The sequence below is a fragment of the Larimichthys crocea genome, chromosome XX (assembly GCF_000972845.2).
Source record: "Larimichthys crocea isolate SSNF chromosome XX, L_crocea_2.0, whole genome shotgun sequence".
Classification (NCBI taxonomy): Eukaryota; Metazoa; Chordata; class Actinopteri; family Sciaenidae; genus Larimichthys; species Larimichthys crocea.
The window spans coordinates 12419697-12444349 of NC_040030.1; the positions used below are offsets into that span (position 1 = coordinate 12419697).

At 39.9% G+C, this 24653-nt stretch overlaps 1 protein-coding gene across 11 annotated transcripts in view; it reads left to right on the plus strand.

Moving 5' to 3' along the window:
• cald1a (caldesmon 1a) overlaps positions 1 to 24653 on the plus strand; it is a 58283-nt gene that overhangs the window by 15053 nt on the left and 18577 nt on the right. For 6 of the 11 annotated variants that reach the window (XR_003461257.1, XM_027272109.1, XM_027272114.1 and 3 more), the window contains exons 2-6: positions 10928 to 11013; positions 20482 to 20619; positions 23434 to 23863; positions 23955 to 23978; positions 24060 to 24269. Coding sequence is in view for 10 of the 11 variants with exons in the window: in XM_027272109.1 (XP_027127910.1) it covers positions 10937 to 11013; positions 20482 to 20619; positions 23434 to 23863; positions 23955 to 23978; positions 24060 to 24269 (879 nt within the window). In the remaining variant the exon portion in view is untranslated. Of the gene's footprint in view, positions 1 to 9950; positions 10099 to 10654; positions 10676 to 10927; positions 11014 to 20481; positions 20620 to 23433; positions 23864 to 23954; positions 23979 to 24059; positions 24270 to 24653 lie in introns of those variants that run through there. The other 5 variants (XM_027272110.1, XM_027272112.1, XM_027272116.1 and 2 more) reach the window with 5 other exon arrangements.

The following is a 24653-nucleotide window of genomic DNA, read 5'->3' on the forward strand; positions in this document are numbered from 1 at the left end:
AAACCTTCCCCTTCTTTTTTTCTTTTTCCCAGTTTGGTTACGGGAAAAGGCAGCATTTTTTCCTTCCATATTTGGTCATATGGAGCGCCGCCAGTGAGCAGTAGCCTTTTGATGCCGTACAAACATCCCTATTTTGTGTGGGATATGTACTTTTTGGAATGCCTTTTCTCTCTCGATTCAGCCTGATTGTGGGTGTAGCATCTGAAAGTGCACTTTTAAAAAGGGACACGAGCCTTTTAAAAGTCAAAGAGCAGAGAGAAATTGTGTTGCTGCTTGCTGCTGTTTCACTTTTTCAAGTTGTTTTTTTTGCAGTATTATTTATGATTTGGCTAAACTCTCATGCAAATGTGCCTCTTAAAAAACAACATTTAAAAGTAAGACTGTTTCATAACATCTTTTTCAGCCAACTGCTACATCAACTCCTCTTGGACAGTTGGTGAATTGGATCAACAGCTGACAAGAATTTATCATTTGATTTGATTTTGAGGGAGCTTCAATCCTGTCGAAGCTGGATTTAGTTAGATGGTTGATGTTTGCAGTTAAAATGGAGCGTCTGTGCCCTCAAACCTGCTGTCGAGAAAGCTGTGAGATTCACATGATGGATATGGCATGTTGTGGGGTACTGTTTTTATTGCAATTTAAGCATGACTTAGCTTCAGGCGTGAAGTTTAAGGACACATAAACACACCCTCAGCCTGAAGGAGAACGCTGGCTCGGGAAGCACAGGTGTTTTCAAGGAAAAGGTCATAACGCCTTCAGATGTAACGGAGCCTGAAGTGTGATGAGCAGTACGGAGCTTCCATCCATTTGTGGAAGCAGGAAAGGAGATAATATTAAAAGAACAGTGAGTCATCGTCTAAATATACAAAATATGACAATATGCTCAAAGTATACAGAGGTTATCTCGCTGACAGTGAAAAGAATGCAACATAGAGAGTAATTTGTTTTTATCAGGGCAACACAAGTTTAGAAAGTATCAAACTACAGCTTCGCTTCCAAAAGAGATTCGTCACTTTGAAAGATAATTCAAACAAATGATATTTCTGAGTATAACTTAATAAAAAAGTCATGAGAGTTATAAAAGAGTTACACAGTATTTCAAGGGGTTATTCCAATTTTACATTTTGTAGTTTGGGCTATCATTTTTATTGGCCCGGTTGAAATAAGTGTTATTCTTAATACCAATTTATTACTATCTGATGAATATGTGATAAGAAAAATGAGAAAACTACTGATCTATAACATGATAACAAACATTGAATAAACATTTCAATGACGGTACACAAATATTTGGCATTTCTGTACCGCAATTTTTGTTACCAAGAACTAACATAACAATTTGCTCAAATTAAATTCATGGAAATACAACCCATGTATAAACCCAATAAACCTGAATTAAATTAGAAATGAGTTTTAATGAAGTATTCCAGTTTTTACGGTCTCATACTTTTTGCTATGATTTTTATTAGCTGGTTTAGGTAATTCCTGTCTTATGGGTGATTAATTACTATCTGGAAAGTCTGATAAGGCAACAAACACAAGCTGTTTGGTAGACTGGTTGTAAGCAAGACAAGAATCAAGTAAGATTATCTCAACCACTTTATTTGGAGGACTGAAGGAACACCCAATATGTTGCTAAAATCCCTCACTACACAGGGAAATAGTATGGCAAGGACAGTCAGTCCAAGTTATCAGGAAGTTGGTCTTAAAAGTAAGTCTGTACCCTTTGAAAGAAGAAACAATACAACCTCAGTCTTAAGAGAAAAGGTTGAATTCACAAGCACATTCAGATAAGTTTAGCTAACCTGAAGGTTTGCCCTGTTGAAACTGGAGTTATCCCTGAGACCCTGAAAATCTATTTTCTCAACTTGCCATCTTACATACTTAATTTTACAACACAGGGTTGCACACTGAAATGCAAGTTTGTAAGTTCATTCATGCTACACACAGAATATGTATAAATATTTTTATTTTGAATAGAATAAAATATACCTAAACATGTCATAAAGTAATAATAATTTTGTTTTTTGTTTTTTGAATGTGGTCGATATCTGAACATTCTCATCTGGGGGTGTCGTTTAGCTCAGACGGTAGAGCATCCGCCCCATGTACAAAGGCTCAGTCCTTAGTAATTTTTGTTACTAAGAACTAACATAAAAATTTGCTTAAATTAAATGTATTTAATCACAACCTACGTATAAACCCAATAAACCTGAATTACATTATTGATTATTTGCATTCACTGCCTCATTTAGGTGACAAATTAACGTGACATGCTAACGCGATAAGCTAAGGTGCCTTTTAGCTTTATTTTATCCACATTTTTTCAAATCCAAAATTCTTCCTCACATACTTCTCGATTTATTGGTGTAATTTTTTGTTCAGTTTAGATTTTCTCTTTAGCAGGAAGAGCAGAAATAGCCTATAGTACTGCATTGGGGGAGCTGGGTTACTGTTAAAAAATATTATAGAAATTAACTATGTTTTTTTCTCTCTACTTTTACTTTGAGTGTTCCTTATTCAGTCATGAATATTTGATGTTTCAGGTCACATTTTCTGTGATAAACTCAGTGGTTGGTTAATTCCAGCGGTGCTTAGCGTAGCTAGGTATTCCATTGAGATTTCCTTGGCTGTGTGTGAGAGAACAGATAACCTCAGTCAGTCTGTCTCGGTGTGTATGATTCACAGGGCACAGAGAGGTGTTATGGAATGTGAACCATTGTCTGGGAATGCAAGAGTCTCCTTTTTCTTTACCAAATGGAAACTCACCATCTTTAACCTTCAGGTCTTTTCCTCACACCGATGTGAGATTTTCCCCTTTGTTGGTTTTTCTTCTATCCGAAAGCTAAAGTCAGCACAAAGAAGGATTGTAGGGCGATTTGAGGGATTGTATCTGAACACCAGAACGCCCGATCTGAAGTCATTAATGACAACGCATCTAAGGCATTCAAGGACTCTCGCTCTTTTTTTTTTTTTGCTCTAACCCTCAAAACCATCAGCACGTTATCCCGCCGCATTTCACTTGCCACAGTGGCATTAGCTTCTCAGGTTTGCCTATGAATACCGTCTGCTCATGCTCAGTGAAATTTTTCCTCATTCGAGCAGAAGCCACACTTGCAAAAATTTGTTTTGGAGGAGATAGAGTGTGAGTGGAAAGCAGATGGTATTGAGATTGAGCTGAGGTCTGATGCAGTTAGCCACCTCGTATGTTGCCTTGAATATATAGTCGTAGCTGAAGTCCTCGGCTCTGACAAAAGAAGCTATTGTGGTTGATATTCAGGCTGTGGCATGCAGATACAGACACAGACAGATACAGAAAGAAGGTTTGGCTGCTTGGACATGGGTAAATGCTATAAAAATTAAACCAAGTAGTAAACTTAATACATAGCCAACTAACACTAAGTCTCCTCAGTCTGCAGCTGCTGCGTTGTGGTCCAAGAGGAGATAGAAACAGGGAGAAAAGGGTGATGGTAAAACTGCATGTTAATATTAATATTTGACTTTTAGAAAAATGTAAAAAATCACAAAAAGATTATTGTTCAGGGTTGTTTTGTTTTTTAATTTAAAAAAGTTATAGATTTTAAAGTTGCAAAAACTAGTATAGCTGTAGATTTTATACAGTGAATTTTATACAGTGAAACTAAATTAGTATTAAATATTATCAAAAACAACCTCCAATATACAATGAATTTGTGCTAAGAAAAATTTGAAAATGTTGATGCATCTCTAACAAACTATAAAATAATAAACATTTTAAAATATCTTGCATTTTATACTGGAATTATACTTTTGTTACTGAGGCCACTTTTTTTTTTGTTTACAAATAAGAACTAACATAGCAATTTGCTCAAATGAAATTCATTTAAATACAGCCCACAAATAAATCCAATAAACCCAAATTACACTTGGGTGACAAGCTAACGTGACACGCTAACACGATAATTTGGTATAGAGATATAAACCGAGTGGGACATTTTAAAGTTACAAAAAATATCAAAAACATGACATTAACAACTAGTATAACTGTCGATTTGAAACAGTGAACTGTGAAATTTAATTAGCATCAAATATGATCGACAACAACCTCAAAAACAATGAATTTGTAATAAGAAACCTGTTATGTAATAATGATTTTGTGATAAGAAAAAATAGTAAATGCTGATCTGCTACAAATGATAATAAACATTAAATGAACAAAATACGGTAATTGGCATTATGCATAGATTGATGAATGTCATTCATTCATTACAGGGCACAAGCCTGTTGTACTTAATTACACTGTTAAGTTTGTATTGGAAAAGATAATTACAGATTGAATATATGAGTATTATTTTCGATTTTGTATATTCAAACATTAGTCGTAATACGTGACAGCCCTATTACACAGTATCGTCAATAATACCCGTCCCCCAAATGTATTGGCCGGGAAGAAAAATACTTTAGATGACAGATGATGTTGAGAGAGGGACAAGCGGAGATGGAAAGAAAGAGAGAATTCTTTTGGCCTCGGTGTGCCAGAAAACCTCCAGTGAATTTATGAATGCTCATCCACAGCCGCTCTGTATCCTGGGACTGTAAACGTGTTAATGCTGCCGAAGGTCTGGACGTGTGAGAAGAGACACATAGCACAGAGAACCACAACCACAAGGCCAGCTTTCCAAACACAGCACTGTAGGTGGTGATGGATATCACATATGTACACACATTTTACTGAACCATAAACACACATGTACTGTACTTGCAGTGGCCTCGCGTATTTTCAGCATTACAGTAGTAAAAAAAAAAAAAAAAAAGCACTCCTGCTCTAAAGTAAAAAGAGCGTGCACTCATTCATACGTGCTACACGTTTACATCATAACAGAACACATTTACAAATATAAATCTTGTTTGTTAAATAGTGTTTATCGTGATGCATTCACCCTCACACACACACACAGGCTGAGCATATTTTAACCACCCTGTCAGACGTGTCTCAGGAGACTCCTTACCCCTGCAGAAAACGTTAGGTTTACCCAACTCAAGCTGTCCCCAGAGCCTCAGCCAAAACAGCTGTTAGTGCGCACTACCTACAGGCATGCAGTATCTCTCTAACTCGCTCTCTCTTTCTCTTTATCTCTCTGTTCTTCTCTGTTTTACTGCAGAAGCTTTATCCGTATGATAAAATAATCATAAAAATGATCTTTCTTACTTTGCCAAAATGCCTGCAATATATCGTCGCTTAGACTGACCCGACAGACCTCGCTGTCGCTTTGTTTTTCCCCTCACGGTTTGACCTATGTACAAATAAATGTATTCTCCTGTCAAGTTTAGCATCCAGTGCTTCCATAAATGGACAATTTACAGCTACATGCAAATGTTGTATGTCAATGTTAGCGGTTCCCACAGTGTCAATTAACTCCTACATACCAACACCGAAACGTCTCTCCCAACATGGATTCTTTTACTTAACCTTTCAATGGAAGGAGAAACTATCCCAACTCAAGTTTTTGACCACAAATAGTGCCATGAAGCAATATTTTTATGATTTTATTCCACTGAAAGATTGCACATTTAGCATTAGCATCTCTCTCCCTCGGGCCTATTTTTTTATTTATTTTTTTTAAGATTATTTTTCTGGCCTTTTATGCTTTTAATGATAGTACAGCTGAAGATAGACAGGAAGCAGGGGGCAGAGAGAAGGGGAATGACACACAGTAAATGGCCGTCCGATGCGGGATTCGAACCCGAGGCCAGCTGCAGCGAGGACTGTAGCCTCTACACACGGGGCGGCTGCTTAACCCAAAACTTCACCTTAAAAGGACATAAAATTCAATTTTTCCATGTTCAGAGAAAGTTTTAGACATATTAAATCTTTGTGGATTCAAAAAAAATCATATTACAATGAGTAAAAATTGACCTTTGATGTGTCTATTAGCTGACTAGCTAGCTGTTCTATCCAGCTTTTGTCAATCATGTATGCACATGAGCACACGGGTGAAGCAATAAACACTCCTGCCTACAGTTTCCAACCCATTTGTACGTTTTCAAGGACATGCGCATGCTAGAAACACTGTATGCAAACGTAATGGTTGTTTATAAGAAAACTCCAGAGTATACCTTTTCAGCTAAGGTGACTATTAGCAGAGACAGAGAGAGAGAGCTTGTGTCACTTTTGTTGTGAAAGAGAGGTGATTCACACACGTCAGGTTAGTCTGGCAGACCTATGACAGTATTTGAGGAGAACAAATCCTGCTGTCACAGTAAAAGCCTCAAATTTGTCAGGATGTGGAGACTTCTTCAACTAGACGTCGTACATTTTTAGTCTGGCTGACTAAGTATTGATAAGTGTAGACAGCTGATGTCAAAACACTAAAACCATGTCCTCCATGATATCCTGTGCAACAGAGCGTGCCCTATGTCTCTTATCTTGTCAGAATGGCAGTTCATACTCGTGCTACTTCTGAAAAATAGACTTGAACGTGGCTGGTTAAAGAGTGGAAGTGGTTCATGAGTTCCCCCAACATACCAACCACTGTAGCAGGTGGACAAAATATTTTCTTCCATTGATGCAAAGATTAGAAAGGCCAGGCTTTGTGCTGGTCTTTTTTTCACATTCCAGATTACTGGAATACTTCATTTCACCTGGACACCTGCACAGCTGTGACTCCATAGCTGCTAGACATGTAACTCCTCCTGTCTCTCCGGAGAGCAGTATGGAGGCCAAGAGGGAGACAGCAGTACGTGTTACATGACATGCGTTTGCTTCTTTGTCCTTGCTTTGTAAACTCAGGCCTAATAATAATGCACATCTGCTGTAAACATGGCCAAAGATTAGGTTACGTAAAAGTTATCCCTGTGAACAAAAAGCTTAGGTTTCAGACTACTCTGAACGCAATTCTCCAATACTCAACAAGCCAACTCACTTTTGTACATTTCCCAGAAGATGCTTTTACATCGATGTGATTTACTGATGTTTACTGGGGTACACATTGAGATATTTGTTAATGTTAGCTGTTAGCTCCTTTAAAGACAGCTTGTTTCAGACAAACTGAACTGCAGAACTGCTAGCATATCAACATTGATGATAATTTACCATCGACAGTATAAAACATGGACTTAGAAACAGATTTCTGAAGAGCTGTTGTGAAGCGGCTAATCTAAAACTGAGCAAATACATGGGTCATCGGTGGAGCTGAGGCGGGCCAAGTGAAGCCTGGTTTCTCAAAGTGTTCATGCTCTTAATTATTCATAACTTTAAGCCTAATATAATTTAAATGGGTGAGTTGTGTAGAAATTCAGACTCAGTACAGTTGATATGAACGGGGAAATATATAGAGACCAAAAAAGTTTTTTGTACCAGGCTTTAAACATGTTTATTTCTGCTGTGAAGTTGGACATTTTAACATAGGCACTTATGGAGACTGACACATTTTGTAGCCAGCCTCAAGTGGATGTTTGAGGAACTGCAGTTTTTGACACTTCTGCGTTGGCTTGTCCTCAACTCTTCTAATGTTAATTGAGGACATATAGCATTATTATTTGTTAATGTTAGCAGTTAGCTACTTTAAAGAGACAGCTTATTACAGATGGTGGATAAAGGGCCGTTAGAAGACTAATAAGGACGTTTTTGAAGAGCTAGTCATGCAAAGCTAATCTAGTCCTGGAATAAAAATATAGAGCTGCAAATGAGCATAATGGATCCCCTTTAAAGCACCGCTATGCCTGATCTCACAGAATTGCTATCTGTTGCAAGCCAATAAAAGATTAATGTAAGATTTTTTCATCTTTATTATAAAAGTACGTCATGTTCCAGCATGTTGGATTCAAGTATGTTGCAGGTTATGACATCATTTAAGACATGATTTTGGGTTGTAAAGGTTGATTTTTCTTTAGCTTGAAGCTGTGTATGACTCTTTCAGCCTTGTAACCACCAGCTGTAACAAGTCACCATTGTTTCTTTATTTGCCAACCTCACAGATGGCAAGCACATAACTTGCGCCAAGCTAGTTTTTACTTGTGTATCTTCACATTAATTCCCTTTATTCAACAACCAAAACAGTCACTGCACACATAAAAGATCCAAAGGGTTTTTTTTTTGATTGGCATGTGAATGAGTAATTTGAAGGCTCTTTCAAGTCCCCTCTGTTAAAATCAGAGGTTAAATAGGAGCATTCCTCGCATAGCACCATAACCATAATGTGGAGATTAATGTGTTTGTCTAAAGGTTGCGAGGGGATAGCTGCTCTGAGTATCACAGTAACAAATCTGACCAAAGAGCTGCAGTCTTCTTGTCTCACAGAACGCTAAGCCAGCGTTAGGAACATTTCACCAAATCCAAAAATAGATGTTCTGCTGGCCTGTCTTTACTTTTCAGCCTTTTTACTCCCAGACTTATCTACTTTGTGCTGCATATGTCCGATAGGGGCACATTGTTTTGGTGCTTTTAACTCGAGACTCCGTGAGAAGATAGAGGCGTTATGAGGTGGTGTAATCCCAGTGGCTGTCAGGATAATATCAACTTGGCTTTTAAGGCTTTTTAAAAGGCTGGCACTTAGACACGGGGTTCTGTGCCAGGGTCTGGCAGTCTCGACAGGTAGTAATTTGACTGGTAAATGTGTCATTATAGCCATTGTAGAAGGTTGGGGCAGACAGGAAAAGAGAAAGAGGGGGGAAGGAAAAACGAGACAGAATAAAGAAGGGTGGGCGGGATGGATGGACGCGGAGATAAACGGTGGAATAAATGGTCAGTTGCAGCAAAGGAAGAAGTTTTGTAAAGTTGACAGGCTTAGACTTGTTAAAAAAAAAAGTCTGAAAATGTCACAGACTTGTGACTCGAGGTTGCTCAACTTTATGGAATGCTGTATTTCTCTCGTCTCAGCGTCTGTTAGCTTTTGCAAAGTGTGGGTGGTCCCTCCAGTGATATACACAACAGTTACATTTCTACGTCGCACTGAGGGCTTTTTTCTGCAAGCCACAGGCTTCCTCTTCTGTCCTGGTATTCTTCCATGTGGAGACAAGACAATGCGAGTGTGCTACTTTCAGTCTTGCATTCATCGAACAGCCCTATTCATGTGTCACACGGTATATAAACCTGAAAAATATCATTCGCTCAGGTTTACCATTCATGTGGAATCTTGTATATACGATCAACCCCGTGGTCATTTTCTTTTAATGATTTAATGTTTTTTTAAATGATCTATAACTCATTTTTATACAAAACTGAACACTGACTGAAAACACAGTCCTCTCAGCCGCATAAATCACACATTATTTGCAACAATAGCTCCAAATTTATATGCTGCCGTGCTTGCGTTACTAATAACTTTGTCTCCCTTGGCGTCGCCGTTTCGAGGAAAGTGTGTGATTAGACTGGTGATGTTTGGAGGCCTTGTCGGTTTTAGTTATTGCGCTCGTTTTGTCCTAATTACGATTGTATGAATAGCCCTATATCGGAGCTGCAATGGACAACATTTCACAAATGACACCAAAACGTGCATCTAAACATAGAGAGTGAACCCTCGTGGTATTTAAAGTATCTTTCCCTCCTGCGGGTCACTGCGGGTTTTACCGTGTAATCGCAAGGAGACGGGTGTTTACCATACAGGCTCGCACTGGAGAGTGGGTGAGAAGATGCAGTTAGGAAGTCGAAGGTTGTGTCTTTGTGTTTCTCGCCTATGTGAACATCTGTGCGTGCTCATTAGTATGCTCACAAACGCTGTAATGTTGCACCTTACACGCTTGTGTGTATGCATACTTATATACAGATGCCCACCCCCACCCTTCCTCTGTATAATGGGACTGTGAATGAAAGGCAGAAAAACCCACAGGAAGCTGAGCTCAAGTGCAGAGTCATGCCCTAGAACAGAGTTTGGCCAAGCTCTGACATGTAGGTAAACAACACAGGAAAAGCCAGCAGTGAAGATAGGGAGAAAAGGAGGAGGGAGAGAGGGGAAAGAAGGAAGGAGGTCACTGAAGTATGGAGGGAGGGACAAATAGCATGGAGGGGAAGGAGCAGGAATTTGCTTTTTTCTGTGGGAGACTATTGCTACCGGACGTTATTGCATTGTGAAAAGCTGGCATGGTGTGAAAGGAAACACATTGTTTAAAGGCTAATTCAAGGTATGACAGTCAACATTCTTCCTTTGTCCTACTGCACTTTGAAGCATCTTCTTTCCCGCCGCAGTCGCTCTCTTAGTCATGTTGTATCGCTACAAAGGATAAAGTTTGGAAATGTGACTTTCTTTGAGATGCTGCCATGCACCCTTTTGTGTTTTTTCCTGTGTTTACTCTGCTCCGGTGCACCGTAGATGTTGTCGGTGGTTTAAGCTGGGATGCGTACATGTATGATGGGAGGCTCAGCAGCAGCTCCTGGGTGGTCTTAGGTCCTCACTGCACAGCCTGTCACGTACCCTAGCGGGGTATTTTTAGTGAGCGTTGCACTTAACTCACTGAGTTAACATCCTGTGTTGGCTTCTCCTTCCCTCTCACTCTTCCAGACTCTGCTCTTCTTTCTTTCTTTTCCTTTCCAGCCTCACACAAAGATTGTGGGCACAAAGATAATGTGCAAATAACACTGTGTGTAGAAGGATGGGATGTACTTGAAGTTTAAATCTTTGTGGTGGATTTGGCGAACGCCGCGCGTACAGGTGGTTGTTTACATGCTGGTGTCCGCACCTGTTTTGTGGACACAGTTTAGGTAAACTATGGCATTGTGTTTCCTCTGTTGTGTCACATGATCTGTTTGCCAAAACAGTGAGGCTGATAGTGTCAAAAACAGGGTTTGATTTGCAGTATTTTAAAAACCAGATATCAAAAAACTGTTCGACTTGTGAACCTGTTTCTTAGCTCTCAGGACATTTAAATCAACGTCTTTCTGTTTTTTTTCCTCTCTTCCTTCCTGAAATTGACTAAATTAACATGCCTGTGTCTGATGATGTCATCCCTATAGGGCACAATCATGGAGGAAATGGACTTTGAGCGACGCCGGGAGCTGAGGAGGCAGAAGCGGGAGGAAATGCGTCTGGAGGCCGAACGGTAAAAGACTTGTATTTGGTTTTCTTTCTTTCACGTCTGCAAATTAGTGCTCGAGGATTTTTCACAACTAATTCCCTCGGAAAGCAGAAAGTCTATAAAAAAGTGGCTTCATTTGTAGTTGCAGAAGTCCGGAGGGGGCTACATTGCTGTCACTGAAGATCTTCCTACTTCAGCTGTGTGAAGCTGAGGGAAAAGGCTGTGTTCTGTAATGAAGCTCTGGTTGTCGATGCACAGTGCACCTCCTCTGATGTTCGTGCCAAGTTGGAACAGGAGGGAGCCAGCTTTAATAGCTTAGACCCTCCTCTAGGTCTTTAAAAACATTGCTCAGCAAATATTGGCTTCCTCCGACCGAGGCAACAAGAAAGAAAAAAGGTTGATAAGAAATCTGATAAGCAATGTGATGACCTTTAAGTGGGAATGTTCAATCATTCCCTCCCTCCTTTTCTCCAATTTTCTCTCCCAGATACTGTGGCCCTGCGAACCCTTTTAGATTCAATGGAAGAAATTGATTAAACTAAAGTTCATTTCAACAAATTGATTGAGCGGTTACATGCCAAGCGCAGTAATCAAAAATAGTAAAAAGGGAGTTTCATTGTGAGAACTTGATACATAGTGTACCAAGGAGGTTTTTTATAGGACCCTTTCACAAAAGTCTGTTCTGCAGCTCCTCCAATTAAGGACGAGGGTGATGTTGATGCAGATACTGGCCAAGGTCACTTTCCTCTTTGATGTAACTGTTAGAAGAGTTTTATTGGAGCCAGTTACTCCATCACTGATGAAAAACAGGCTGACATAGGTCTGACCACTGCTGAATACATAGATGTTTCTCTCTGATAATTCGTTTTTATGACACAACGAATACGTGAGTAGCATTTGGCTCAAGCTATGAACAAGGGCCCTTTTTGTTCAAGGTAAAACACCATTTCTTGTATAACGGAAAATTCAGTCTGCAAAACAGTGCACACCATCCACAATAGTGAAGGACATATACTAGGTAATAAAATTCAGGGTTAAGTTGTTCATCCATTGAAAATAAAGTGCCCGCTAGCTTGGGTTATTTTGGGTCGTGAATAAAGCCTGACCATTACACCTACAGGGCCAATCCTATGACTGTTTATCAGAGATATGCGGTATCAGTATGTAGATCAGCTTATAAGTATGAAGAAACTGCAAGTCAGAAATATAGTGAATATTTGTGGTGTTACTAGTATTATATATTTTAGTTACAATTCTTGAAGATACACAAGTAAAAACTTTAGTTACAAAGCTGCATTAATTGACGTTTCGGCCAGTGAGGGGCACTGCAACAAGCTAAAAACACAACATGGGCATTCAGTGTTAACACCATATAAAGTTGACATGGCAACATGTATGCAAACGGTTACATATTCAGTCGATATAGAACGTTATCATTAATTTAGAGTCACATTTTTGGGGCGGATTCTTGAGGGAAATAAGGCTGCTAAATGCTATTCAGTGTTCACAAGCTAATTGTTACATTTTTATATCTAAATTCTTAGCATATCTTTAATTTAATTGACAAGATTTGAAGGTCCAGTTCGTAGGCATCTAGCAGTGCCCGGCAATTCATTTAGTACATTTGCAAAAAAAAGAAACCAGCCTCTGAACTGTTGCCTCAAAAACCAAAACGAAAAAACTCTTTTCAACCAACGTGGCAACCAGTTGCGGCAGATGGCCGTCCACCAAAGAACTGGGTTCTGCTCGAGGTTTCTGCCTGTTAAAAGGAAGTTTTTCCTCGCCACCGTCACCAAGTGCTTGCTCCTGGTGGAATTGCTGCATAGTATAGTACAGTCTAGACCTGACCCAAGGATCCATGGCGACTGTGGATATAAAATTCATATTTTAAGTTAACAAAAACATAACATTTCTTATTTGAAGGTGACACAAATAAAAACAGTTACATTCGTGCCATATTCTAAAAATAGATCTTAAACATCCAAATCTTAAACACTGTACCTTTAAGAGGTCCTTTAAAAACCTTGTTTAACAAACTAATGTCCGCTGATAAGTCATTATTAAAGAGATTTCTTTAACTCTCATATCATTACTACTTTTAGCTGACAAATAGCCAGTATTTCCAGTAAGTGTGGTAAGAAATAAAATAAGGCCATCTTACTCATACCTAGCTACTGCTTCCATAATGTTGATATTTTATCTACAGCCTTCATAACTTAACATTATTAATATTTTAGTGTAAAGATCCAGTACATTTTGACTTTTTTTAAAAGTCTCATTCTTGGCATCTTTTTATTGTTACCTCTTTTAGACTTTTATGCCTCATTTCCCTAAATGCACTCCAAAAAGCTGATTGAAGTGAAGGTTAATGCTGTGTTGTTATGTTTCATGGCTTAAAACCTCCATAAACCCCCCGCCGCTAGAATTATTTATGCAGTTTTGGAGTGTTTATGTTACACGGAGAAGATGGAATTTGGCAGAAAAATGTAGACTAAGAAGAGCCGACAGAGGAGGAAGAAACGAGCAGTGACTGACTGAGAGAGAAATGGACCGAGAGCGAAAAAGAGTAAGAGTTGTAACCGCCTTCGACATTTACATTTTCAACTCGGCGGGAGTTTGTTCATGACTGTTTATTTGGTCCGAGCAGCAATAATTTCAGCTGGCAGGCGACATGCCGCTCCTGGTATTGATAAAAGATTACATCTCTACATTGTTTCCATTTCTGCCAATATATTGAAACAATCAATATTTACATGCCCCTCTTGGTTGGACTAGTCAAAACCACATGTTGTCTCGTTGGCCGGCTTCCATTCAACCATCACTGAGCATGCTGTGAGAAGACGGAGAGCGCAGGGAGAGTGTGGGGCCATATAATAACGGCTGTAGGAATGCCAAATTCCTGGCTATTATAAGTGTTTACTGGCCAGGTCTCCATGAGCTGTTTCCTACATGCTGGGACAGTGAGATTGTCTGTGTGTGTTTGTGAGATTTCTGGCGTGTGTGTAGCTGCTCATGCGTGCATGTGTGTGTGTGTATGTGCATGGGGGTTAGGATGAGTACATGCAGTAAGTTAACCATGCAGGTGTTCGCCTTAGTGCGCATTTGTGTTTGGATCGGCATCGGGTGATGAAGGGTTGACAAGCTCCATTCACTTTTCTGAGTGCATGTGTGCAAAGCAAGTGTGTGTGTGTGTGTGTGTGTGTGTGTGTGTGTGGAGGGAGAACAGCCAAGTCTTCCCTGTTCTGTCTTACATCAGTCTCAGTTATAGTTGTAAGAAAATGATTGTTGACATAGAGGTGCGCCTTGGGCTTCAATTCACATCTACTTTTGCTGAAGTTTCTCACACTATCCATGCATGCTCATCAATGTTTCTGTAGGTTTCTGTTCAATGAAACACACAGGAATGTCTCCACCCCCCACCCCACCCCCCCAAACAGAGCTCATGGATGTGGAATTTTCCCAGTCAATTCAGTGACCAGAGGGTATCTGCTCCAGCTAAAAATAGTCGTCTTTTCTAACAGTGATCGGACGCATTAAAAAAGCTCCCTGTGAATTGCAGCTGGAGGAATTCATTGTCTCGGGCTTAGTCTGAATAGAATATTTACACATTGCACACAGATAGATATTCTGCACCACAATGAGTGACTCATCACTGTTGTATGTTGAAGGCCATTAATGGAATAGTTAGACATTTCAGGAAAGAGTCAGCGAAGATGATCCAACAAAGCCACAACACCTCTTGTTATTGTTTAAATCCTGTTTTAGTCTTTGTCTGCGTCTCTGTTTGTGTCTGTAGATTTTCTGGTGAAAAACTCTGCGTCTCTGTTTGTGTCTGTAGATTTTCTGGTGAAAAACTGCCACACCATGACAGTAAAAGACCGTAAAATATGCCGTCCTGTATACAGTAAAACTTTACTTATATATTTATACTCAATTTTAAGGAAATTTATGCAATGGAAAACTAGTATTCTTTTTTTACAGACTGTTAATTATACAGTAAAACACTAATATTTGATAGCAGTTATTTTTCCGTCATGGTTTTGACAGTTTTTGTCAAATTTACAGAAACATGGACTAAAACAGCAACCTTATACCTTATACGTAAAATCAACAGTATTAACATCCTTCTACCGTAATATTAGGAAAAGTTATACTGTATTTATTACAGTACAATTCTAGCAACCACAGCTGCCAGTTTTTTATAGTGAAACACACGTTGCATTTTAAGGCAGTTTATACAGAATAAAGTACAATTTTATATAAGAGACTGTTAATTGTACAGTAAAACGCTGTAATATTTAATGACATATTTTACAGTCTTTAACAGTGCAACCCTTTTGCTTTGATATTAAAAATAGGTTATATCCTATTTATTACAGTAAAATTCTGGCAACCACAGCTGCCAGCTTTTTACCATAAAAACTATAATTAACAGTCTCAGTGGTATCAATCTCATCTTAGCACTTCGCAAAATGTTCCTTTATGTTGAATGTAACTTCTTTAAGGCTTGGCTACATGTACAGTGTTTACTTTGGAAATGTCTTCTTTGATGTCCTTTTAGGGATCTGTTTATTTCTGCCATTTCCCTCCTTCTTCTCCTCCTCCAACTTTTTTGTCATACTCCATCTCTTCCTTCTTCTTCTCCCCTGGGTGTCCCTGTCCTTTTCCTCCTCCTTCCCACCTTCCTCGGCTTCTTCTCTATTTACCTCCCCCTACCTCGTACTTCCCATCTTCTTATACTTTCATTTTCAACTTTTGTTCTCCTTCTTCACATCTTCCCCCTCTTTTAAACTTGTACTTCCACTATATGTTCAAACCCACATCATTCTTCTCCTCCAATGCCTCTCTCTTTCTCTCTCTCTCTCTCTTCATTTTCAACATCTGTCCTGGCCCCTCCCCTCGAGAGACCAGGAAGGGTCGAGGAAATAACACCCATCCTCCGTGAATGAGCCATGCCAAACATTCCCCCGCCCTGGTTGAGTGGACCGCTCTAAACATGACCCGGTCCTACATCGTAAACCTTTTGGTTCTGACAGGAAAAGAGAGGGAGATGCTGATGAAGCGATAGTGATAGGGAGGGGGAGGTTGAGCCACGCATGTCAACTTCTAACTCACCACATCAGCTTGGAAAGGAGTTAAGCTATTGTTGCAGTCTCTCTCCAAATGTGTTTTATATGGATGCTGTTCTGCAGTCTATAGAGAATTTTTGACATCGTGTACTGTTAGAGCCAGAGCAGCAGAGAGCAGGGTGGGGAAAGGAGACAGACTGGGTACGTTGTGGTTCTTTGGGCCAGCAGTAGGAAGGGAAGGGAAATTGTCCAGAGAGGCCAGCGTGGGAATGGGTCAGCATTTCTGACAGCGTAAGCAGAGCCCCCACCCTCTTTTCCCTCTCCCTGGCCATCGCCATCCCTTCCTCCTCTCCCCTCCCCTCCGTTCACAGCAGCTTTTCTTTTCTTTCTATCTTCCTCTTTACTCGTCTCCCTCCCTTCCCTCTCCGTCCCCACTCTCTCTCCTCTCGAGGAGGGGTGAAGAAGTCTTTTCTCATGGGCTTTTCCCAAATTGTTTTCACTGACATTTCTGAGATATTTCGCTGTAAAGAAAATATTTGGACATATTTCTCCCTAATAGGCTCGCTGATGGCGATGCTTTGTGTGCCTGTGCTATCCACGCCGACGGTTGCTTAAATCAGCTTTACTGTACTCTGCTGCATGTGAAACGAGACTTTTAATTTGCTTTTCAGCTGAATCATAGTATGCCGCATGTAGAAGTGTGCAGCTGTTTCATACTATACTCTCACAGACGCTCACACCTGACGTTTATAACTGGCTACACATCATTCAATACAGGAAAAGGTGTCGTCTATGATAAAATCTGCAGATTACTCCTTTTTCCATTATCGTGCACGCCCTTTCCTTCCCCGTTTTTCATTTTCCACTTATCCTCACTCTGCATTTCACTTTCTTTTTTTCTCCCCCCCGCCTCCTTCATCCACCTCTCCCCATATTTCTGTGTCAGTATGCTGATAGAGTTTTGGGGCCTAGCTAAGGAAAGTGATATTAAATCAGGGCTTTGGTTGTGTGTATGAGTCTCTAGCCAAGGCTGTGATTGACAGGAATGCTAATTCAGCTTTTAGGAGTTTGTTCTTCTCTCCTCCTGAAGGAATCTTTAACCCTGAGACTGTCGTTGTCGTCGTCGTCACCGCCACCAAGGACTCCTTTGTTCCATTTTTAGATGTTGTCGTTTTCTCTTTCTCATGACATTTTGGTGCTGTTACTGGGATGGTGCAATCCTCTGGGAGTTGAGGCAGTCGTTTCGCTATTTTTTTCACAGAAACGTATCACTCTGGCTTTTCAAATAAGAGTTAATGTGCGTTCTGCTGCAGGGGAACTCAACTGAAGTTGACAGAATATGAATGGACTGTTTAACTTTTGAAAGACCTAATGACACAGACTTCTTTTAACAAATAAAAAGTTAAATTCTTTAGTAATACATGACAACCTCGCTTAGGTTTTTCATGCTACAGCTTGAGTTGGTCTGGTATGACCACTAGCTCAATGTGGCTAATGTTGCTGACTGTATGACTTTTCTCTGCTTGTGTGTTGTTATGCTACATCTTAGCATTTAACATCATACAGTTGCCATAAAGTTAATTTGCAAAAGGCTAAGATGAAAAGAGTGTAATCCGAATGCTTAAAGCTTAGAGATGCCGTTAGCTCAGCTCTCAGTTACGTTAGCATTTCGTTCGTGCACAGCACATATGCATTTTCCAATGAAAACAGGGGTTTACTATTCAAAATTAATACCATTTTTGAAACAGTTGGTCCTGATTTCAAACATAAGAAGCTTTAAACGTTGTAGCTGTCAGCTATCATTTTTAGTGGCTGATTTCACAACTGTTTCTAGCGAATTTTATTAGCTGCAGCTTGCTATGGTTAGTTAGTTAACTTTAGCTCCATTGTTGAATTGTTTAGTAAAACCACACACCCTTGCTTACTTCAGTACTCACAAGGTTTTTCATGCTACAGTTTGACTTGGTGTGGTATGACCACTAGCTCATTGTGGCTAATGTTAGCTGATGTTTGCAAAGTTACAATTTGCTGACTTTATGAGTCTTCTCTGCGTGTGTGTTTAATTTTAAAAGTAAAGTAAGTAAAACCAATCTGGATGCTTAAAGATGCTAAATTATCTGAACTAAGCAAACACACATGTGTAAAGCATTGCCTGACGTCATCGATGTCACCCTCCCATAGGTCCAGCTTGGGCGTTAACAGATTCTTGTGTTCTGTTATGACAACATTCCTCATTTGAGAGAAAAGAAACGGGAGGCGTGGGGGAACAGCGGAGGAGAAAGGGAAGGAAAGGAAGAAGGAAACTGTTGTTCGCAAGCTGTAAAACCTAAAACATAAACCCAAAGCAGCTTTAGCTCGGCTCACCACACATGTTGCAATTAACATGCAATAGCACGCTTCGCTGGCTGACCTCAAAGGCTGCGCTGTGATGTTAGGTAGCTGGGCATGTGGTAAGCAGTGGGAGTGTAGAGGTCAGTCGGGGCAACGCAGATCAAGCATGGAGCTGAGTTCATGGATGTCAGGTGGCCAGAAACACAACAGATTGGTCAGATTCTGTCTCTGGTAGTACAGCACTGTTAAATATCAGTTCATGCTTTCATTAATAATACAGTATTGAATATACTTCTTTGGGTGTAGCCTCATTCCCTTAACCAGTCTTCTATTTCAGTTAGATTTCCTGAAATTCCCAGAACGACTTTGGACCGGCTCCAGAAAAAAGGCCTCAACTTGTTGCTTTCAATCAAATTTAAGCACATAAATATACAGTAGCTCACTAGCCAACTAGATTGTGAACAATGGAGTTGTGTTGATTGCGTGTAGCCGCACCCTTTACTTAAACCACTGCATTTAATAAAGACATGCATAATCCGCTGAAAAGTCTGCTTTGGATTTTACTGTATTAAGGATAAGGGCGGTTTGTAGGTCTTGGCATTGTTTTTTACATTGGATTTATATCTATGGAGAGACAAGAAAGAAGGTCTTGTCGAATTCTTAGTGTCTGATGCCAAAAATAAAATATATTTTTAACTATGATATTTTAGACATGACCTGACTTGACCTCGCTTTATGGTTGACCAGTTATGCATAGTAACCTAATACAAAAATACCCCAACAAAGGGGAACTGTGTTTCACACTTTTATTATACACATGCATGCATTCTTAGGTTGTGAAAGAAGTAAACAAGGAAAGTACTATTTGTTCTGTCAGCGGTATATCAGTAAAACTGAGCTTGTGTTTTAAAAATGTTATTAAAAAAAGAATCAGTATGCAAGAAGCAATATCTTTAAACATATTTTTAGCATAAAGAGATTTGTTTTACCACTCTCATATCTGTCCATTAAATATACAGCTACAGCCAGCATCCAGCTATCTTAACTTAGCATATAACTATCTTAGCATTGTCAAAAAGTAAACACATGAGATTAAATGTGTTAATAATTGAGTTTATGAAGTGCTCGTATGCAGATTTGTTTTATCTTTGGGCAAAGCCATAGCTGGTTCTTTCCCACTGCTTCGAATCTCAGTGCTAAGCCAAGCTAAGTTAACCCTTTGTGGTGCTATATTTAGCATACAAATGAATTGTAACAATCTTCTAAAACATACAAGATATAACGTGTTAATTATTTAATTTTTGAAGTGCTGGTATGCAGATTTGTTTTATCTGGCAGAGCCATAGGTAGCCGTGCTTCCAGTCTTAGTGCTAAGCAAAGCTAACACTTTGTAGCATAAAATTAACATACAGATGAGTAATAAGAATCAAAAATGTCAAACTATTCCTTTTATCTCAGTCAGTGATATTTGTGTTGAAGTGGGTGTATCAGCAAAACTGAGCTGGTGTCTAAAATTACAAAAATATCTTCAAAACAAAGCTCACTCCACCTATGTCAGAACAAAGATCTGCTAAACAGTTTTGACACTGAAGATTTTTTTTTTACTTCAGTTTGTTAACTCAACAAATATGTAATTTCTAGATTTAATGTGGTATTAAATTCCTTGTAGAAACATAAACTTTTAAAGCTAGCGGCTGTTTTTGCCCACTCAACACACTTCTCTGGTTTGTTTTGTTCCAACACTGACCAGACCAGTACAAGCACAGTTTCACTGGCTCTCTCTTATCCTCAGCCAAGCCATGTCTCCAGACTGAGTTTTTATCAGCTCGTGAAAACTGCAGCCACGATAAGAAGTATTGGTTGTTGCACAGCTGACAGGTCAGCTTGATAGGAGAGACGGGGGTTGGGAAGAAAAAGCTTGACAAATCCTCCAGGTTTGGTCACTGTGACGATTACAGTCCAATTGAAAGAATCGTTCACTCTGAAGCTTTTAACCGTGATGCTAAATTGAGGAAGGAGAGGAGGGGATGAAGGACTGGAAAAAAAAGAAAGAAAATGTCTTAATTTGTTTCCTCTCTTTTGTCTCCCTCAGGTTGGCGAGGAATGACGATGATGAGGAGGAGGCGGCCCGCGAGAGGAGGCGCAGGGCACGCCAGGAGAGGCTGATGAGCAAGGAGACTGAGGAGCCCAGCGGACAGCCAGACAGTCTGGTCATGACCAACAGCCACAGGTGACACATACATACTGTACATATATATAGCATCGCAGGTTGTCTGTGACAAATATATCATCTTCTTAGCTCCCAATTTTTAGTCCAGCTCAACAGGAAAAAAAAACAACAGGAAAAACTGTCACCATCATATCATCCTGCCCAGTTAAAGGGGCTGTACTTCATCAATAAATAATAAATGTGAGTCCCTCTTCTGTGCGAAAAAATGTCAAGACAACTCAGAAGAATGCAACCAAAAATTCTTTCACAACCTCTGCTATAAAAAGAATACAGTATATTGTAGGGTTGGAGATTGAATTGAAGGCCTCTGGGACAGACAGTTTTTGTTGTTCTTTCATAAAACAGTTGACCGTTAGCTGTGCTCTCAGTTATGTTTGCACAGCACATATGCAGTTCCCAATGATAACAGGGGTTTACCACTCACTATTAATGTTAATATTCAAAACAGTGGGTCCTTGATTTCAGACATATGAAGACAAAAGCAGCTTTAGACGTTCTAGCTGACAATGGTTGATTTAAGTCGATTGCATGACTGTTAAATATGCACCTGATGGCTACACATAAGATATCATGCTGAAAGACTGAATAAGACTATCTGACATAATTATTTTGTTTTAACATAATCCTGTTCACTTCTGCTTTTGGTAAATTATATTATCTGTAGCTACCAAGCGAACATTAACTTCATTTTCAATGTTTTAAATGACAATCCTGCAGAATAGAGTGCCAAGTGTAAACTTCCAAAATCCTAATAGATGCTAGCAGATGCTAATATTAGTTTATGTTGGCTTCTTAGCTTACGTTCGTGTGCATTATGCAATGGCATAAAGTATAACATCACAGGTATCTAACACTGGCTGGGTTTGCAAAACTTCTAGAAATCTAATAGATGCTAGCAGATGCTAACATTAATGCCTTAAATTAAAACCTGATAGCATCCAGGACCGGCTTCCACATAGTGGTAAAATGCTTATTAGTTTTTGTGCATTGGCACTAAAAGTAACACCTGGTTACTAGTGTAGGTTAGCTAATTAGCTGGACAAGCTAACCTTTGGAATATTTAATTTATTCCTTACCCTTTTGCTCTTGTATTTTTGGTTTTGATGAATTTTTGATGAAATTCACTGAAGTGGCTTTTTCATGACGTTAAACTTCTTCAACTAATGCAGGAATTTCTACCCACTGCCAGCTACCAAAATGACAACCAACTCATGACCTCATACCTATCCATCAGAAAGACTGCCATAGGAACAAAGAGGGCTAAATCCATTTCTATGCCGTTTAAGACTATGAGATCAATCGCTTTGGCCACAGTGGAAGTGGTGGGTTGCTCTGACATCTAGCAACACAGACACTGCTTTGTGGTCATGAATGTTTCCCCTCTATGAGATCAGAGATACATCCTGGGCTGGTCAAACAACAAGGGGATTGTGCAGGAGGATGCTGAGACAGGACCTAGTGTTGACTAGCCATTGTTGATTGTGTAGATGCAAGGATAATGTTTGCCAGACTTTTGGGTCAGAATATTATGAGTCATGCTATTTGGAGCGAGATGGATGGATGTACAGTATAGTTGGTATTTGGTGGACTGAAAGAAATATATAATAAATCTAGTTAGCTTTTAGCCATACTAACTATCGGATGATTTTGCCATGACGTCTGGCATCCACCATGAAGTTTGCATTTGTGTTAGATTGCCATGAACTTTTCTACAGATATTCACGTTCCCCAGAAGATTAATCCTACTGACTTAAGTAATGCCCCGACTTTTCATTTGGTGCCACCATGGGGTTCTTATTTGTGGTTTGTGTAGAAATATCTCAATAGCTGTTGGATAGATTGCCATGAAGGTTTGTACAGACATTCATGTTCCCCAGAACATGAACCCTATTGACCTTGGTAATTCCCTGACCTTGCTGCATTTATGGTTTGTGTTGAAATATTTTGACAAATGTTGGACAGATCACCATGAAATTTGGCATATATATATATATATACATGTTCCCCTCAGGGTGTGCTGTAATAACTTTTAGTGATCCTCTGATTTTTCATCTAGCCCCATCATCAGGCCAAAATGTCCAATATTCTCATCAGACTCAGCTGTACTGAGGTGCTAGCTTGCTAAGTCAGTAGAGATATTTGATATCTGAGTGAGTGTGTACAAAAGAGCTATTGAGTCAAGGATAGAAGTTGTCCAGAGCTGGAATCCAAGATAAATTTTCTGATTTTCTGTTTATTTTAAGGTCTGACCAAAAGTTTATTTTAGAAGAAACCGCAGTGAAGACCTGTCAGTAGGGCCAATAGTCTGCATTCTCAACATATTGGCTTAAGCACTGACAATTGTCAGTAGTCAATGGAGCAGACACTGTCTGTAAACTTTCCTTTCACAGAATTTCATTTTGTTCTTTTCGCAACACAGATAAAGTTTTTGCTTGAGCATATATGCTATTTTAGCACATTTCTTTGGTATCAGTGGTCAGCGTCACAGTCACAGTCAGTCAGATAATGATGTCCCAAAAATTTCAAGAATCTTTTACTTGGCTATGCTTTTGTTGAGTTTTTGAGTCCTTTTCCATTGTGTTTCATGTCAGAGATCTATGTCATCTTTTGCTCTTTTTGTCTTGTACATTCAGCTAAAGCTCATTCAGCATCACAGTTAAAAAACTATGGAAGGCCTTGATCAGGCGAGATAATATTATGCATTCCCTGCCCACATTTTCTTAACCGCTGACGTATATTGCTCTGACCTCAATGCTTCTTCCTCATTAACAAAGACCACACAGTGAGATGTTTGTCTCCTCTCTCTCCTCCTAGTGTCACAGAGACTGTGAGCAGCTCTTATGGAGGAGGCGGCGGTGACGACGATGACCAAGCCCTGCAGGAGCGCATGGCCAAACGCGAGGAGAGACGGCAGAGACGCATGAAGGAGGCGCTGGAGAGACAGAGGCAGCTGGACCCGACCGTGACCGAGGGCAACGACAGCGTCGCCACGGAGAAAAACAACGCAGAAGAGGAGAGGCCATCCTCCTGGCGCAGGGGTCGTTACCGTGACAATGAGGACGAAGAGGAGAAGACAGAGACGTACGGCTCAAGCAGAGGGGAGAAGGAGCGAGAGGAGCCGAGGGAGGAAGAAGAGGCTGCTCCTGAGGGGGGAGAGGAAGAAGAGGAGGGGGTAGATGGAGAGGAGGAGCAGAAAGTGGAAGTGGTGGAGGACAAACCGAGAAGGTCTTACTTGAGAGAACAGGTGAGTCACCTGCTCATTCTTGTTATTTTGACCATTTATTATATTTTCTTGTAGCTGACCGTCCCTTCGAATGTGATGCTTGTTCTTGTAGGAATCAACTGAAGAACCTAGCGAGGTATTTTTATTGATTCATTGACTTCTTGATACACATCCTTGATCTTTCTTTCAAAGAACTGCTATAAACTTTTTGTCATAGGAACTCGCTGAAGAAGAAGAAACACATTCAGTAGTCAGTGAGAGTTCAAACAAGGCCAAGTCAACAAACTCAGAGGATGCTGAGGAGGATGTAGTAGCACCTGAGGAGGTACCTGAGGATGATTATGTAGATTACGAGTCTATGACACTCAGAAATGACACTGAAGAGGACAATGAGGTAGCTGAGATACTGCACTCACAGGATAATGAGGTATCATACATGTGGTAAGATTTTCAGTAGAGGTGTGATGCACAGCACAGAAAATATCTCTGGGTAACTTCAGCATCTTTCACTAGTCGTGTAAACAGAAATCTTTAAAGAATAAACCACCCCCAAAAAAAAATTCTCTCTCATCTTGTTGTGATTTATGTCGGAGCCAGACGCTGAAATTGCCCAGACACCTCTCGTCGTCACAGTGTGGTTTGTGAGCTGCTGGTAACCGAGGCGCGGTTTACAACCACGCAGTGAGATTTTCGATAAGGTTAATGCTAACCGTCACAGAGTGGTCACTGTGTTTTTTTTTTTTTCTGCATGTCTTCCACCTCAGCTATGAGAGCAGCAACATTTATTACACAGACTCCACTCCAAGAAGAA